Source organism: Lupinus angustifolius, unplaced genomic scaffold (genome assembly GCF_001865875.1).
Source record: "Lupinus angustifolius cultivar Tanjil unplaced genomic scaffold, LupAngTanjil_v1.0 Scaffold_45_208, whole genome shotgun sequence".
Classification (NCBI taxonomy): Eukaryota; Viridiplantae; Streptophyta; class Magnoliopsida; order Fabales; family Fabaceae; genus Lupinus; species Lupinus angustifolius.
In genome coordinates, this window is record NW_017721958.1 from 37,407 (window position 1) to 52,968 (window position 15,562).

The 15,562-nt window shown below is 31.2% G+C and overlaps 1 protein-coding gene across 1 annotated transcript; it reads left to right on the forward strand.

The window, feature by feature from the left end:
- The first annotated feature begins 7,998 nt into the window (after positions 1-7,998).
- LOC109338882 (60S ribosomal protein L18a) lies at positions 7,999-9,810 on the forward strand. Its single transcript, XM_019576231.1, has 4 exons — positions 7,999-8,122; positions 8,214-8,329; positions 8,419-8,482; positions 9,252-9,810. The coding sequence occupies exons 1-4, from the start codon at positions 8,108-8,110 to the stop codon at positions 9,591-9,593; spliced, it is 537 nt and encodes a 178-aa protein (XP_019431776.1). The 5' UTR covers positions 7,999-8,107; the 3' UTR covers positions 9,594-9,810.
- Positions 9,811-15,562: the final 5,752 nt, after the last annotated feature.

Consider the following 15,562-nt stretch of genomic DNA (forward strand, 5'->3'; position numbering starts at 1 on the left):
GGAGACATCAATGGAGTGCTAGAATATTTACAATGTAAGCAAATTGAAGATCCCATGTGTTTGAGGTACACAAGTACTTTGTTCGTGACTTTAGTAGTTGTGTTTATGATCATGATAATGAAGTTGATTTCTTAAATGCATGGGTTGAAATCATTCTTTACTTTGAGGGAAAAGTGGGCGCTTGTTTATGGTAGACAAACGTTTTGGGCTAATATGAGTACTACACGACGTAGTGAAAATATGAATTCTCAAATAAAGAAATACATTAACTACAGAAATCATTTGTTACAATTTTTTCAACACTTTGAACGTCTTCTTGATGATAGGCGTTATAGTGAGTTGGTGGCTGATTTCAAGACTTTACAGAAATCATTTGTTACAAATAAAGCATTCATCAACTATTTATACACCAAAAGTGTTTGAATTGTTCCATTTAGAAACTTGGAAGGCATGGGATTGTGTGGTAGAAGATGTTTGTACTATGGGAACGACATACAACTATAAAATTATCCCCCATTTGAACAAATTTCAGCATTGGGTTATATTTAACCCAACAAAGGTTAGTGTTTCATGTAGTTGTAATAAATTTGAGTTTGTTGGAATTTCGTGTTCTCATGTGTTAAAATTTCTTTGCTCGAGGTATGTCACCATGATTCCAAATGAATATATTATTAAAAGATGGACAAAGGATGCAAAGGTTAAAGAATTGTGTGATATAAAGGAACTTATTATGCCTACAAATCCAAAATTATGTTAAAAAAAGGTGTAATGATTAGGATCTTTTGTTTAAATATTTTACAAGGAGATCTAGTCAAAGTGAAGAGACATACAAATTTGTCTCGGATGTTTATGACAAGTCACTTGCACAAGTAGAGGCATATCTTAAGGAATTATCTTGTGGAAAAGTTGGTGAAGTTGACATAAATATTTTGGATAATGGAGGAGGAGCAACCAAAGATATTGAAGAGCATTGTGACACTAATACTACCAAAGTGAGGGCAATCAAAATTAAAGAAAGAAGTCGACATAAATTAAAGGTGACCTTGGAAGGAGTTGTGGTCATGACAATGGCTCTATGCGTTTCAAAAGTTCATTGGAAAAAGACAAAAGGAACAAGAAACTTCATTGTTCTACATCAAATGCGTAAGTATTTATTTTTAATATGATTTTTTTACAATACTATATTTATTTGATCTAATTGGGTATATAATATATATATATATATATATATATATATATATATATATTTATAATTAATTGGTTCATGTAGATAAATGATGGATTTGTTGAGAGTAACGACCTTGTTATTTCTGTTATGTCTGATATGGGTGAGTTAATGATCTCAAGGATATTGGTCTAAAGAACTAGATTAAGTAGTTGTACTGTTTGTTGTTGTTTTTTCTCTATTTTTAAGCAAATATATTTATGTAAGAATTCTTTATAGAAATTATTAGAGACCTGACTTATAAACTCATGAAGCTCCATTTTATATCTTCTATGTTGCTCAATTTTGGTCAAAGGATTAAATAATTTTTTATTATACAATGAGATAAAATTAGAAACTAGCTATTCTATCTTCTTGTGTATTTTCATAATAATAGCTAAAATAATGGGATATATATAAAAAATTACAAACTTGAAATGATCATTGGCCAACACAAAACAATGATGTCATTTGGTATAGAAATAGATTTTTTAAGTATGAATTTGATGTTGTTTGGTTGTGAAATTTGGATGTTGTTAAAGATTTTGTTGTATTGATTTATGTTGGCAATGTGCCAAATTCTTCAATACTCATGTGTCTCGTTCATTACACATGTGTATGTTAAAGTACAATAACTTATCACCAACAAAACTTAGTCTTGTTTAAAATAAAGGAGATGTATACAAGGAATTGATCTTAGTTAAAACTTGAAAATTCAAACAGAGTCAAAACTTCTCTTACTTAAATAAAGGAGACTGTTTATTACATCAATGTACAAAGGATTGGATTAAGAAAGCAAATTATTTATTATATCAATGTTATATGTTCATTTGCTTTTACATTAAAGAAAAATGAGTTCTCCCAAATCCATTAGCATTGATTTGAAGTTATCAATATATTTTTGCATTGAAAATGAACCACATCTCCTGCCATAAAAGAAAAGAATAAATTTAACATTAATAGAACAAAGTAACTTAACACAAAGTTAGCAATATACTTTTACATTGGCTATTGAAATTTAATATAAGTATTGGGGATAGTGGTAAAACAATAGAACATATTGGGGACAACAACGGAATTTTTTTTATGGTTATGAAATATATTGAGGACATCAATGGAAACAAAAGGTTCCAAATAAAAAAAATGGTAAAATATTGGAACATCTTGAATCAAAAGTTCTTGATTTAGATAAAATTAGAAAAATTGAGCAACCCTACATTGATAATCTTCATGAACATATGATTTTTCTTTGGATTTTAAAACGAGAATTTTGGGGCAAACATATTGTGAAGAGTGTTACAATGCACTCACAAGAATTAATAAAGTGTGATAAGAAAGTTAACTAGAATCAAAGGGAAATGACAAACTTAGTCACAAACACAAAGAAAAACTCATAAAGTGATTTTTTTTCATATTTAAGTATTATGTCAAATACATAGTGAACAATGTTAAAATACAATAATTAGCAAACTCATATATGTAATTGCAAAGTGACTTACAATGCTTTAACCATATAATGAAAATCCAAACTTCAAAACCAAATCAAGAGAAAACCCAGAACATTAAGGAAAGTTAAGAGAAAACCAAGTTTGTCATTTTCTTTAATGCATACGCACTAATACTAAATAATTAATAACATGTTCAGAAATGAAAACCAATATTTTGACTGAATGAAAACCATGGAGATTGAAGAAAAAAGAAGAAATACATGGAAAAATGTTTGTAGAGCTACATCATAAACGAAATAAAAACCATAGGAGAGCAATGTCATATGAGAACAAAGTTAAGTAGAGTTGGTGAAGTGAAAGAGGAATGGAAAAGTTTGTGAAATGAAGTAAAGTTACTAATAGAAAAAATGGAGAACAAGAGGTAAAGTAACATGGAAGTGGAAGCCAAATGACTTTTTAGAATAGAGAAATAAAATGATTAGGTCCAAAAAATTAATATAAAAAGTTTATTAAGTTTTTTAAGTATTTAATTTATTATTATTAATAAAGTTATTTCTGACCAATCTCATGCTTTGGCACACAGAATGACACAAAGTCTGGGATACGACATGTTAACTCTTAAAGAGTATGGGGAATATTAAATGACATCTTAAATGATTTCTCAGTATTGATAAATAATACATTTATTACTTTGAAAACTTCTTAAAGCATCGTGTAAATTACCAATAGTGAAAATGAAAATATTTAAATGCAATGGAAAGTAGCATTAATTGGAAAAATGAAAAATAAATGTCATGGTTGTGTACCAACATAGAAATGTAAATGGAAAAATGTTATTACCTATGCAACAATTAATTGAAAAATTAATCAGCCATATAAAACGAAAAGTCTTGAGTGATAATTTAAACAATAAGTAAAAAATTTAAATTGGAACAATGAAAATTTAAATAATCAATGATTTTAAATTGAAAATGATAATTAAAACAATAAATATTTTAATTTTTTACCTTTCAGAACTAGAATGTTAGTGAGAACAAAAGTTTTAGAGATGAAAATAATTAATTAACGAAATGTTAATCACTCTATAGTCTATATATTTGGTTGACTAATAAATACAATAAAAGTTTATGTTGTTCATTCTTAATATAAGGCCACACATATAGAACTTGTTTACTTTTATGGTATTACTTCTGATTGTTTCTTAATGTAACATGTTAATAGTTTATTTTTATTTCTAGGATATTATTTCTTATTAGTTGTTGATATAATTGGTTTATTATTTCTTTTTTTTAAAGTCTATTAGAAAATGACTTTAATAATAAGTTATGTTTGGATTTTTTTATTGATGAGTATTTTGTGTATGTAAACAAATTAGAAGATATAACTAAACTCATATTTAAAATTTATTGTATAGCAAAATAGATGAATCACAATGTGAATTAGAAATAAAAACACTATTGTATTATTTTTTGCTCTAGTTTAGGTACGATAACATATAATATATTCTCTAGTGTTTACTTTTAAACAACTATTTTTTTACAAATTGAAGGAAAAATGACCAAAATATCAATTTGTTATCGATTATTAACTTTTCTTCCTATGTATTATCCATCACTATTGATGCTATTTTCAACACATAATTACAATCTAATATCATGACAATTCATATGCTATTTGTGAAAATAATGATTATTTTGAAGAGAAAAGTCTATAAACAAAATAAGATATTCACAGATACAAAAAACTAAAATACAATAATGCTTCAAGGGTAACTAATAATAAGAGACACCATATCAAATACAACCATCATCGCCACCCACATTATTAGATACAATTATTTCCTCTAGCTATCCTATAATAAGCACATATCTACAAAATAAAATAAAAAACAATAAAGAATGAATTTTAATAATAATTTCAATGCATAAAAATCAATGAACATATCTATAAACATAGACCCACTCTAACTCTAAAGTTAACTATAAAACATTCTAGAAAAAAAAGAATATTTTCGCATGGTAACATATATCTCTTACCACTAGCAAAAGAAACATTTGAAATGAAATGTAAGAAGAATACGAACTATGAAAAGAAAACAATTGGTTGAAAAGAAGAAGAGTCATGTAATGAATGAGTGAAAAGTAGAGAGGGGGTTCTCTACTTCAGAATGAAACGAGAGAGAAAGATATGGAAGAAAAGAAAACAAATGTCATTGGAGTGTGGAAAAGTAATATGGACTTCAAAAAACTCTCAACGAGAGTTTAATGTGGTTTTTTATTTACATTAAACATTTAATTTTAGTATAATAATAAAATAAGGAATGAAAAAGAGTAAAGAACCATATCTAGTGTGTGAAGGCACACAATAATGAGTGGAACGTTTCAAGCCGAAAAGAAATGGTTGAGCTTGCCACACATGTCTAAGGGTGAGGTGGTGAATCCTTTTTTTCCTTATATAGTTAATAGATGGAGGATTCACGTGTGAGTGTAATAGTAGTATATGGAACATAGAAATCATATATAATAGGGCTCAATGTGCTTAGCCACTTAATCCCTAAAACTACATCAACACATTTTATGGGCAAAAAGTTGAATGGAATAAAAAATTCTCGATCATGTAGAATGATAGGAGTATTGGCACCCAAACCACTACATTAGATGTGAGCACCATTGTCCATCATCACATGGAATTGTAGTGTTGGGGAAATAAGTAGTGCAAAATGAGAGGCAATGTGAGGTTCTAGAATATTATGAGGATTGTTTGTGTCTACTAACACTATAACCGCTTGACCATGGACGAAGCCTATAAATTTGAGGGTTTTTTGTGAAAATTTACCCTCAAGTGCTCGGTCAGAAATATGAAAGTGAATGATATTAGTGGAAAGGGATATATAGAGAGTAATATCTAAGCTCTCAAAAGAATAGTCCACATAACACAATTGAGCATTTAAAGATGGATTGCAATCATCTTCAAGTAACAACAAGAATTTTTTTGTTTGACATCTATGGCCACAATGAAACTTTTCATCACAATTGTAGTGCAATTCTTGAGCATGTCGTTCATACATTTGAACAATGGAGATGCAACAAATGGGAATGGAGGAAGGAATGGAAAATAATGCTCGATTGGGAAGGAAAATTGTTGGCATGTTTTAGGTTAAGTGGTTGTATAGGGTGGGGAACTAATCAGAGTAGTTTCTGAGTGGCTTGGTTAATTTATCATATTTTGGCTTCCACTAGTTTAGCTAATCCAATGGCATTTGAGATAGAGGTAGGACATAGAATAGCTAATTAATGCCTAATTTCGAGAAAAAGCCTAAAAATAAAGCTATTTAGGATTAACAATTGAGACAAACCTCAAATTTTGTTGCACAACTTCTCAAATTGTTGCTTGTAATCTACCATAATACCCTTTGTTTTATTTTTAATAACTCAACTTGGTGGTTTGTATAAGAAGAATGACCAAAACGACTCTCCAAATCCTTGATAAATGAGTGCTAATTAGAGAGTTAGGAGTTGTGGAACATCCACTTAAACTAGCTACATGCCTCACCCTGCTTATAAAAAATAGATCATGTGGAGATGTTGATATGAGGGAACCATGTAAAACTGAAAAATTGTTATGTTTAAAAAATCCAGTCTAATGGTTTAGAGCCATTGAAGGAGATGAGTTGAAGTTTAGGGGGGGCTAATTGATGGGATGGAATGGGAATGTGAGAGATATTGTGGAAAGTGGTTATGGATAAGTGTTTGGCGATATAGGAAATGAGGGAGAGTGTTGGATATGGGATGTGGATATAAATGTGTAGGTACTTGGTAGGTTATGGATACATGAGGGTTTGGAGGATAGGATAGATGATGTGTGAGATGAAAATAACAGGTCTCGGTAGATGATGTTTGAGATGAAAATGTTAGGCTAACAATTAAATGGACACTAAAAATGAGTTAAGAAGAAAATAATAAAGTTAATTCATTCTCCCTACCATTTTCCGTAATCAAATATAGCTTAAAAACAACTAAGGATGGCAATGGGCGCGAGCGGTGTTTTCACATTCCGAAACCCACAATATTTCCGGGTACCCGTGCGGGTAGTGGGTACTCAACGAGTTTTTGATTTTAATTATATATTTATATAATTTGCAATAATTAATATGTAAAAATAATTATTATATGAATAATATGATATATATTTGATAAATTTGTGGTCATAGTCAATTACATGTAATTTATTATGAAATAATAATAAAATATATGATATATAATCTTAAAATAATAATAAATATATATAAAAATTTAATTAGAAACTAAATATATATTCACGGGTATCCATGGGTGAGTATCATAAAACTCATTCTCACCCCTAAGCTATTTTTATGGGGTAACGTATTTCCACATGTACCCACAAGCCGGGTTTTGTGCCTTCCCTAATAAACAAGACAATAAAGTGTCTAATAAATAACAAGGCAATAAAATGTCTAATATGATTTAGTAATATAAATAAAATGGATGAATGTGATTTTAGTAAAAACATATTTCAGAAAGTTAAAGTAATTTTTTTTTCAGTTAGTGTAATAATAGTATTGTTCAAAAGAAGTTTTCTAATACTTTGCGAAGGAGATTCATACTATTAGTGTATCATCCTTTCAAGAAAATAACACGATATTGTACATGTTTAAACAAAACTAATTCTTAAACAATGAACAATAAATTTGGTTTACTATTTGCAAAATTGGTGGATAATTATAAACTTAAAATCGGCACAATAGGCATAAATTGAAGATTAATATCACTTGGAATATGATTTTTTTTAACGTACATCAATTTTTTTAACGTAACCTACTAAAACAAAACATTATATATACCAAACTTTAATACAGCCAAGTATCAAAATACAATTCTAAATGGTAAAATTAACTTCCACATGGAACACTTTACAATTCATCTTATCATATGCATGACGATTTTGATTTCATTTCTAACGCTGAAAGCAAATCACTTTAAATGCATATATAACCTCTATCTCTATCTCTATCTCTATATCTATATCTATATCTATATCTATATATATTTATTTATTTATTGTAAGTGTAAATTTTTTATATATATTATTTAATATTCATATCTATTATTTTTATTTCTATTATAATTAATATATAATTGATAATTGATACGGTCACAATATAAAAACTCTTAAAAGATATCATTAATCCATAAATATTTAGTCCTAATTTTAAATTTTACATGATACAAATTTGTATCTCCAAAGAAAGCAAATTATCTCAAAAATGAAAATAAGTTTTTGGGTTTACATTGGGCTCTGAAACGGCCCAGCCCAAAATGAACGCAATTAGGGTTTCGCCGCGTGTGATGATATATAATGAAAACCAAAACCCTTTTGTTGCTATTCCCTCACGAACCCCGAATCGAAGAGAGTGCGTTTGTTCTCTCATTCAGAAATGGTTACCTTCAAGGTGAGATTCACATCGCATTCCTTCGATTTCATTTCCCTCTGTGATTAACTCCTACTATGATTTAACGTTGATTATGTGGTTTGAATTGCAGTACCATCAGTACCAGGTTGTAGGTAGGGCTCTCCCTACACAATCAGATGAGCACCCTAAGATTTACCGCATGAAGCTTTGGGCTACCAATGAGGTTCGCGCTAAGTCCAAGTTCTGGTAATTACTCTTCCATAAGGTTTTGTTTTCTTAGATCTTTGTGGTTTTGTATGAAATTGTTTATTGTTTTGTTTATTTGTTTTGATTAGGTACTTTTTGAGGAAGCTGAAGAAGGTTAAGAAGAGCAATGGTCAAGTTCTTGCTATCAATGAGGTATAATTTCAATTACTTTTAGTTGTGTTTTGTATATGGATTTTTATTTCATAAGTATCTAGATGTTATTTAGAGGAAAATGTTTTATTTTATGTCCTGATTTCCGCAATGTGGAATTTGACATTTGTTCGAATTTTCTGAGTTAGTTTGCTGCTTGTCCAATGTCTTATAGATACTTCTTTGCACTGATATTATCTATAAATACTGTTGCAATGAATAATACTGATGATCACATATAAAGTTATAATAGAATATAAACAATTTTGTTTTAACAATTTTCATCATTGTGGACTGGTCAATTATGGTGTCACTTTTTTTATGTAATGTGGATTGCTCAAGTGTTGTTTTTGGTTGATCACCCTTTCGATAAAAAGTTTGTATATAGCAATATAAGTTCACAAGTTAACTTTTGGATGAGTTATATAGTTCTCTTCCGGATAACCAATCTTTTTAGTATCTCAATTCAACATTGGAGATTAATCATTATGCATTTTTTAGGCCATTCAAGGTACTGTTAATGATACTGTGCACTACTTCAGCTTCTTATATATGCATTATATTTATAGTCTTTAACAGATGCTTGTCAATGTCTAACTACAATTTGCCATATTGGTCTTTGTGTCATTTTTACCAACTGAAATATATCTGTCATAATCTTTGTATGTTATATCCAATTACAATTTGCTTCTAGTGAACTTTTCATTTGTATGATAGTTTATTGAGTTATTCTGTTGTATTTTATTAATATGTAAACGATCTTATTTTACAGATTTTTGAGAAGAATCCAACCAAGATTAAGAACTATGGAATTTGGTTGAGGTACCAGAGTAGGACTGGATACCACAACATGTACAAGGAGTACCGTGACACCACTCTAAATGGTGCAGTGGAGGCGATGTACAATGAGATGGCTTCACGACACAGGGTCAGGTTCCCATGCATTCAAATCATCAAGACTGCCACCATCGCTGCCAAGCTTTGCAAAAGAGAGAGCACCAAGCAATTCCATAACTCCAAAATCAAGTTCCCATTAGTCTACAAGAAGATTAGGCCACCAACAAGGAAGCTGAAGACCACATACAAGGCAAAGAAGCCCAACTTGTTTATGTAATGTGGATGAGTTACAATTACCAGTGTGTCTCTATCAATACCTTCTGGTAGAAATATTTCTGTTCCTGATTTTGTTTTTTAAGGATTTTGGACTACTGTATTGCTTTTAAAAGTTTATGTTTTTGTTGGGTATGCTCTTGACATTTTTTTTATAATTGAGTAGAATGGAACAACTTTATATTCATGTCAATTTAGACACTTGCTTGAAATTTATAGTTGCTATTGGATGATCAATGGTAGTCCTGGTTTTTTCTTGTTAACTACCAAAGAAGAGTAATGCTGCCCTTAATATTTTGCTGAAATCTTCCATAAGTTTAATTTTCGTTTAACCAAGCAAACAATTCAAACTTTTAACTCATCTAGAACTGTGCATTGATCTGTTTTGGTACTGTTTGGATTAACAGAACTTTGGTGCCACATCTGTATTTTGAGCCATGATCTTGTGTGATGAAATGGTTGTTGATAGAGGTTGTTGAAGGGCAGAGGGTTAGGATGGTGCGTGAGTGGGGTGGGGCAGCAGTGTGAAGTTGAATTCTGTCACCAAATACCATCAGTGAATGGGAGTGGACATGTACAGATCCCACAGAACTGGGAGGAAGGAACTCCGTTGTTTATAGTGGGTGGTTTTTTGAAAAATTAATGTGAATAACCACGTCCATGTTGTGCACCAAAGATTAAAATTGGCACACTGAAGAAAGCGCCTGAATTCCTGTAAAGTAACCAAAACTGCTAATGTAAATTCCATCCAGCAGTGCTACTCTTGGTTTAGTTGAATTCTACGAAGAGGATTGCTTAAACCTTTGAATTATCAGACAGAATGCGTAAGTACCATAAGAATTTATAAACCATGTCTGTCTTATCCTCTTACTCTTAGGTGTAGAAACTTATGGGTTGCATTCTAAATCTAGAACGTTGGTCGTCCGTGTAGGATAGATTGTATTTGGCAGCGCAAGTTATTGGAGTAACCTCACATTGAGTTACATCATTTTTGGGCTACAACTAATAAAAATAGTTTCGGGAAATCACAGTCGGCTACACCATTCATGATTAGCAAGTATCTATGTTCTTGAAAATACACATGGGTACAATATTTTCATGAAACTAGAATACTAATATGTCAATAAATATGTGGTAAAAATATTTTCTTTAAACAGCCATTGATTTTCATTTTGCAAATTGAAAGAAAATTTAATAGAGTGCACAAGGAGTCACAAGCTTTGTACCTTTGTGTTCCTCCGTGATTCAGGCTTCAATCTTGTTGTCCCATACCTAGATAAAGTATACCCAGATCGTTTTTTGGTTGACGGGTATGATCCAGTTGATGTATGTACCTGGATGTACCCATTGCAAACTTGTGTTTGATTCAGACCAGGTATAGTTACGTAGTTCATTTCATTGACGTTGTTTTCTTCATTTCTAACATAGCTAGTAATCTTCCCATGTTTCATGGAGTACTAAGTCCCGTTGGAGTTCTTTATGAATGGTGAAATCCTAATCCTAGGATTTTGAATATCGTGATTCTTACAATAATATAAAATAAAACAAGGGTGCAATATCATACCTGAATCTATGTTCTTTGATATACTCCTTTGATCTACCTTTCTGATAGAGTTTTGGTATGATGACATTCATCAACTAAATTCTTAATTCATTTTGGGACCTTTGTTTTTTTTATGATGAGGAGATGTGAAAACTATTTGTGATTTGGTGCGTTGGAGACCATAATCATTCCTTATGTTAACTTATAGAGTTCTCATTTCCCATATGAGCTAATTCATTTTGGGACCTTCGTTTGTTTTTTTTTCTGATGAGGAGATGTGAAAACTATTTGTGATTTGGTGCGTTGGAGACCATAATCATTCTTTATGTGTTAACTTATAGAGTTCTCATTTCCCATATGAGCTAACCTGTTGGGTCATTAAGCTCATATTTGTTATCAGCTTTTAGAAGTCTATGAGTTGCCAGTAATTAAATCACTTATAATGTAACTCCATAAATAAATAGCTGATATAATTGTATTAAATATATGATATCAACTTTAATTAGAAATTATGAATTTCAAAGAATCTCCCACTTGAGCTTCATATTTTCCTGGAATAATTATATCCCATATTCTTTAAGTGCGCATCCGTATGCTATTTATATTTAGAATTCTCCTTAATATAATTTCGTCTATCTCGTATATTAACTATGGAATCACGATGACTTTCATCATATTCAAGCGTGACACAACCACAATGATCACCATAATAATATACTTAATGACATAGATCAAGTATGAATGAGTGATATGAAAATTTCATGCAATGTGATCTCGAACATGTCTATTTCCACTAGTCCTTCTTTATTCTTTAGTGAGATCAATCTAAAGTCTTTAATTGCAACCCAATAGTTACAATGCACAATTTCAAAATGGAACAATAAAACATCAACTTTATTATGCATAAAAATTATTTATAACATCCAAAATAAATCATAAAACATATAGACTCCCACTGAACTAAGGTATCCTAAGGAACAACACTCATATGAGGAAAATGCTCATGAAAGACTTTAAGTACCAAACCTTAATCAGTGGATCAGCTAGCATAAAATTTGTCGCTATATGTTCTATGAAAATTTATCCATTTTCAATACTTTCTTTAACAACGAGAAACTTGATGTCAATAAATTTTGACTTTGTAGAACTCTTTGTATTGTTGGATTAAAGAACCGCAGACTTGTTGTCACAATTAATTCTCAATGGTCTTTCAATACCATCGACCATACGTAAGCCAGTGACAAAATTCCATAACCATATACCATGGTCTGATGTTTCATAACAAGCCATGAACTCCGTATTCATGGTTTAAGGAGCTATAAACGTCTGTTTTGCAGACTTCCAAGAGGTAGTGCCTCCAGCAATATAAACACATATCTAGAGGTGAAGTGTTTGATGTCTAGACATCCAGAAAAATCAGAGTCAGCGTACCCAATGATCTCTAAATTCTCAGATCTCTGATAAGTGAGCATGTACTCTTTTGTTCTCTTCAAGTAATACATTACTCGTTTGACTGCCTTCCAATGATGCATTACATGATTACTTATATATTTTCCTAAAATTCCCACGACAAAAGTTATGTCGGGACGTGTGCAAACTTGAGCATACATTAGACTTCCTACTGTAGATGCATAAGGAATCTTTGGCATCTCGTATCTTTCAAGGTAATTTTTGGGGCACTATTTGAGACTAAATTTGTCTCCCTTAGCCCTGGTTTACTGTCTTTCATGCTAAATCTATCCAGTGCTTTATCTATATAGCTTTCCTGTGATAACCTTAGAATACCTTGAGAGCGATCTTTCAATATCTGAATATCTAATACAAAAGAAGCTTCCACAAGATCTTTCATTTCGAAATTCTTCGTTAAAAATCTTTGGTCTTTTGCAATAGTTCAATATAACTGCTAGCAAGCAGTATATCATCGATATATTATACTAGGAATATAAATTTACTCCCACTGAACCTATGGTACACACAATCATCAACTTTATTTGCCTCAAAACTAAATGAGGTAATAACTTGATGAAATTTGTGATTCCATTGACCAGAAGCTTGTTTAATCCCATAGATGGATTTCTTTAATTTGCATACCATTGACTTTGAGCCAACTAACACAAAGTTTTCTAGTTACACCATATAGATTGTTTCTTTAATGTCACCATTTAGAAACGCAGTCTTAATTTCCATCTGATGTAGCTCTAAATCAAAATGAGCTACTTGTGCCAATATTATTCTAAAAGAATCCTTCGAAGATACTAGAGAGAAGGTTTCTTTATAATCAATGCCTTCTTTTTGAGTGAAGCTTTTAGCAACTAGACGAGCTTTATATATGTCAATATTACTGTTTGAATCCCTATTGGTTTTAAATATCCATTTGCAACCAATAGGTTTCGCACCTTCAGGTAATTCGACAAGATCCCAAATGCCATCATCTCATTCTTCATGGCACCGATCTACTTTTGAGAGTTAGAACTTTTCATGGTTTAACAGAAGTTCAATGGATCATCTTCTATTAACTCGATGTCATCCTCATGTACTTGAAGAAATACAATATAATCATCATGAGTTGCACTTCTCATCTCTTTAGTGTATCTCCTTAATGACACTTCTACTTCTTGAGGTTGTTGAATATGTTCTATAGGTACTTGATGGAGAATCTCATTGTTGTCTTGTTCTGAAATATTGTCAGGAACAATATTCTGAATATTATCTTCTATTATCGAAGTTATTCCTTAAATGGTGATAGGCAAAAGAACTTTTGCACCATTAGTGACAGGTTCTTTCTCAAAGACAACATTACTTATGTTCTCCTCCTTCCCAAAATCAAATTCCTAAAAAAATCTTGCATTTCCCTTCTCAAAAAATAGTCTTGAAGTGAGATCATAAAATTTATAGACATGAGAGCGTTCAACACAACCAAAAAAATAGCAGCTAACTGTTCTTGAGACCAATTTTCTTTCATGTGGCCTATAAGGCTGCACCTCAGCTGGACAATCCTAAATCTGCAAGTGTTTTAAGCTTGGTCTTTTATTAGTCCAAAGCTCATATGAGATTTTTTTAACTGCTTTACTTGGCACCCTATTAAGGATATAAACTGCGGTCTTTAAAGCTTCCCCCAAAGAGACTCTAGTAAGGAAGAATGACTAATCATACTTCTCACCATATCCTTAAGAGTTCGGTTTCGTCACTCAACAACACCATTCATGCTAGGTTTGCCTTACATAGTGTATTGCAGAACAAATTCACACTCTCTAAGGAAAAGCGCAAATAGCCCTGTACGTTGTTCTCCTGATCCATCATATCTGCCATAGTACTCACCACCACGTTAGATTTGATAACCTTAATTTTCTTTCCAAGTTGAAGTTCAATTTCAGCCTTCAAAGACTTGAAAACATCCAAGGATTGAGACTTCGCATGTATAAGATATAAGTAATTGTACCTTGAGTAATCGTCTCTAAACGTAATAAAATAAGGTTGTCCATTCCAAGAAGCCATAGGGAAAGGACCACATATATCCATATGTATTAGTTCTAAGACATCTTTAGCTCTTTCAACACCTAATTTCCTTTTGTTTGTATGTTTTCCCTTTATGTACTCAACACAGACTTCAAAGTCTGATATATCTAAAAGGTCAAGAATTTCATTCAACACAAGTCTTTGTATTCTTTGTTTAAATATATGACCTAAACGCTTGTACTATAAGGTGATTGAATTCTCTTTTAATTTTCATTTTGTATCACATAAATTTGTTTACAGTATTTCATTATTGGAATTAGGAACATCAAACATATATAGATTATCAATTAAAGAATCAGAACCAACAATATTTGAATTTTGATAGAGATTAATTTTATTATTTCCAAAAGAACAAGAAAAACCAAATTTGTCCAAGCTAGAAATACTAATTAAATTCCGCCTAAAAGACGGTACAACAAATGTCTCAAATAAATCCAACTGAAAACCAATTCTTAAACATAATCTAAATGTTTCAATAGCCTCAACTACAACCTTTTTGCCATCGCCCACAAAAATGAATCTTTCATAGTCACTTGGTTGTCGACTCCATAGGCAACCCTGCATAGTGATACTTAAGTGAGTAGTAGCACCAAAATCCACCCACCAAGTATCATTGGGTACAAAAGCTAAATTAATTTCAGAACAAACAAGAGTGATAAATTTATCTTTCTTTACACGCTATGAGTCATATTTAGGACACTCTTTCTTCATGTGTCCTTCTTCTTACATAAGTAGCAGGTAAATTCCTCATCACTCTTCAATTTCTTTTGCTGATAAGTCCATTTCGCATCACCCTTAATGCTCTTTCTTTTCTTATTTTGAGAGTCAGAGCCAAATGAGCACTTTAAGTCTTATCTCTCTACAACCTTTCTTCTTCTTGCACACAGTGAGATATAAGCTCATTGAGGGACTGC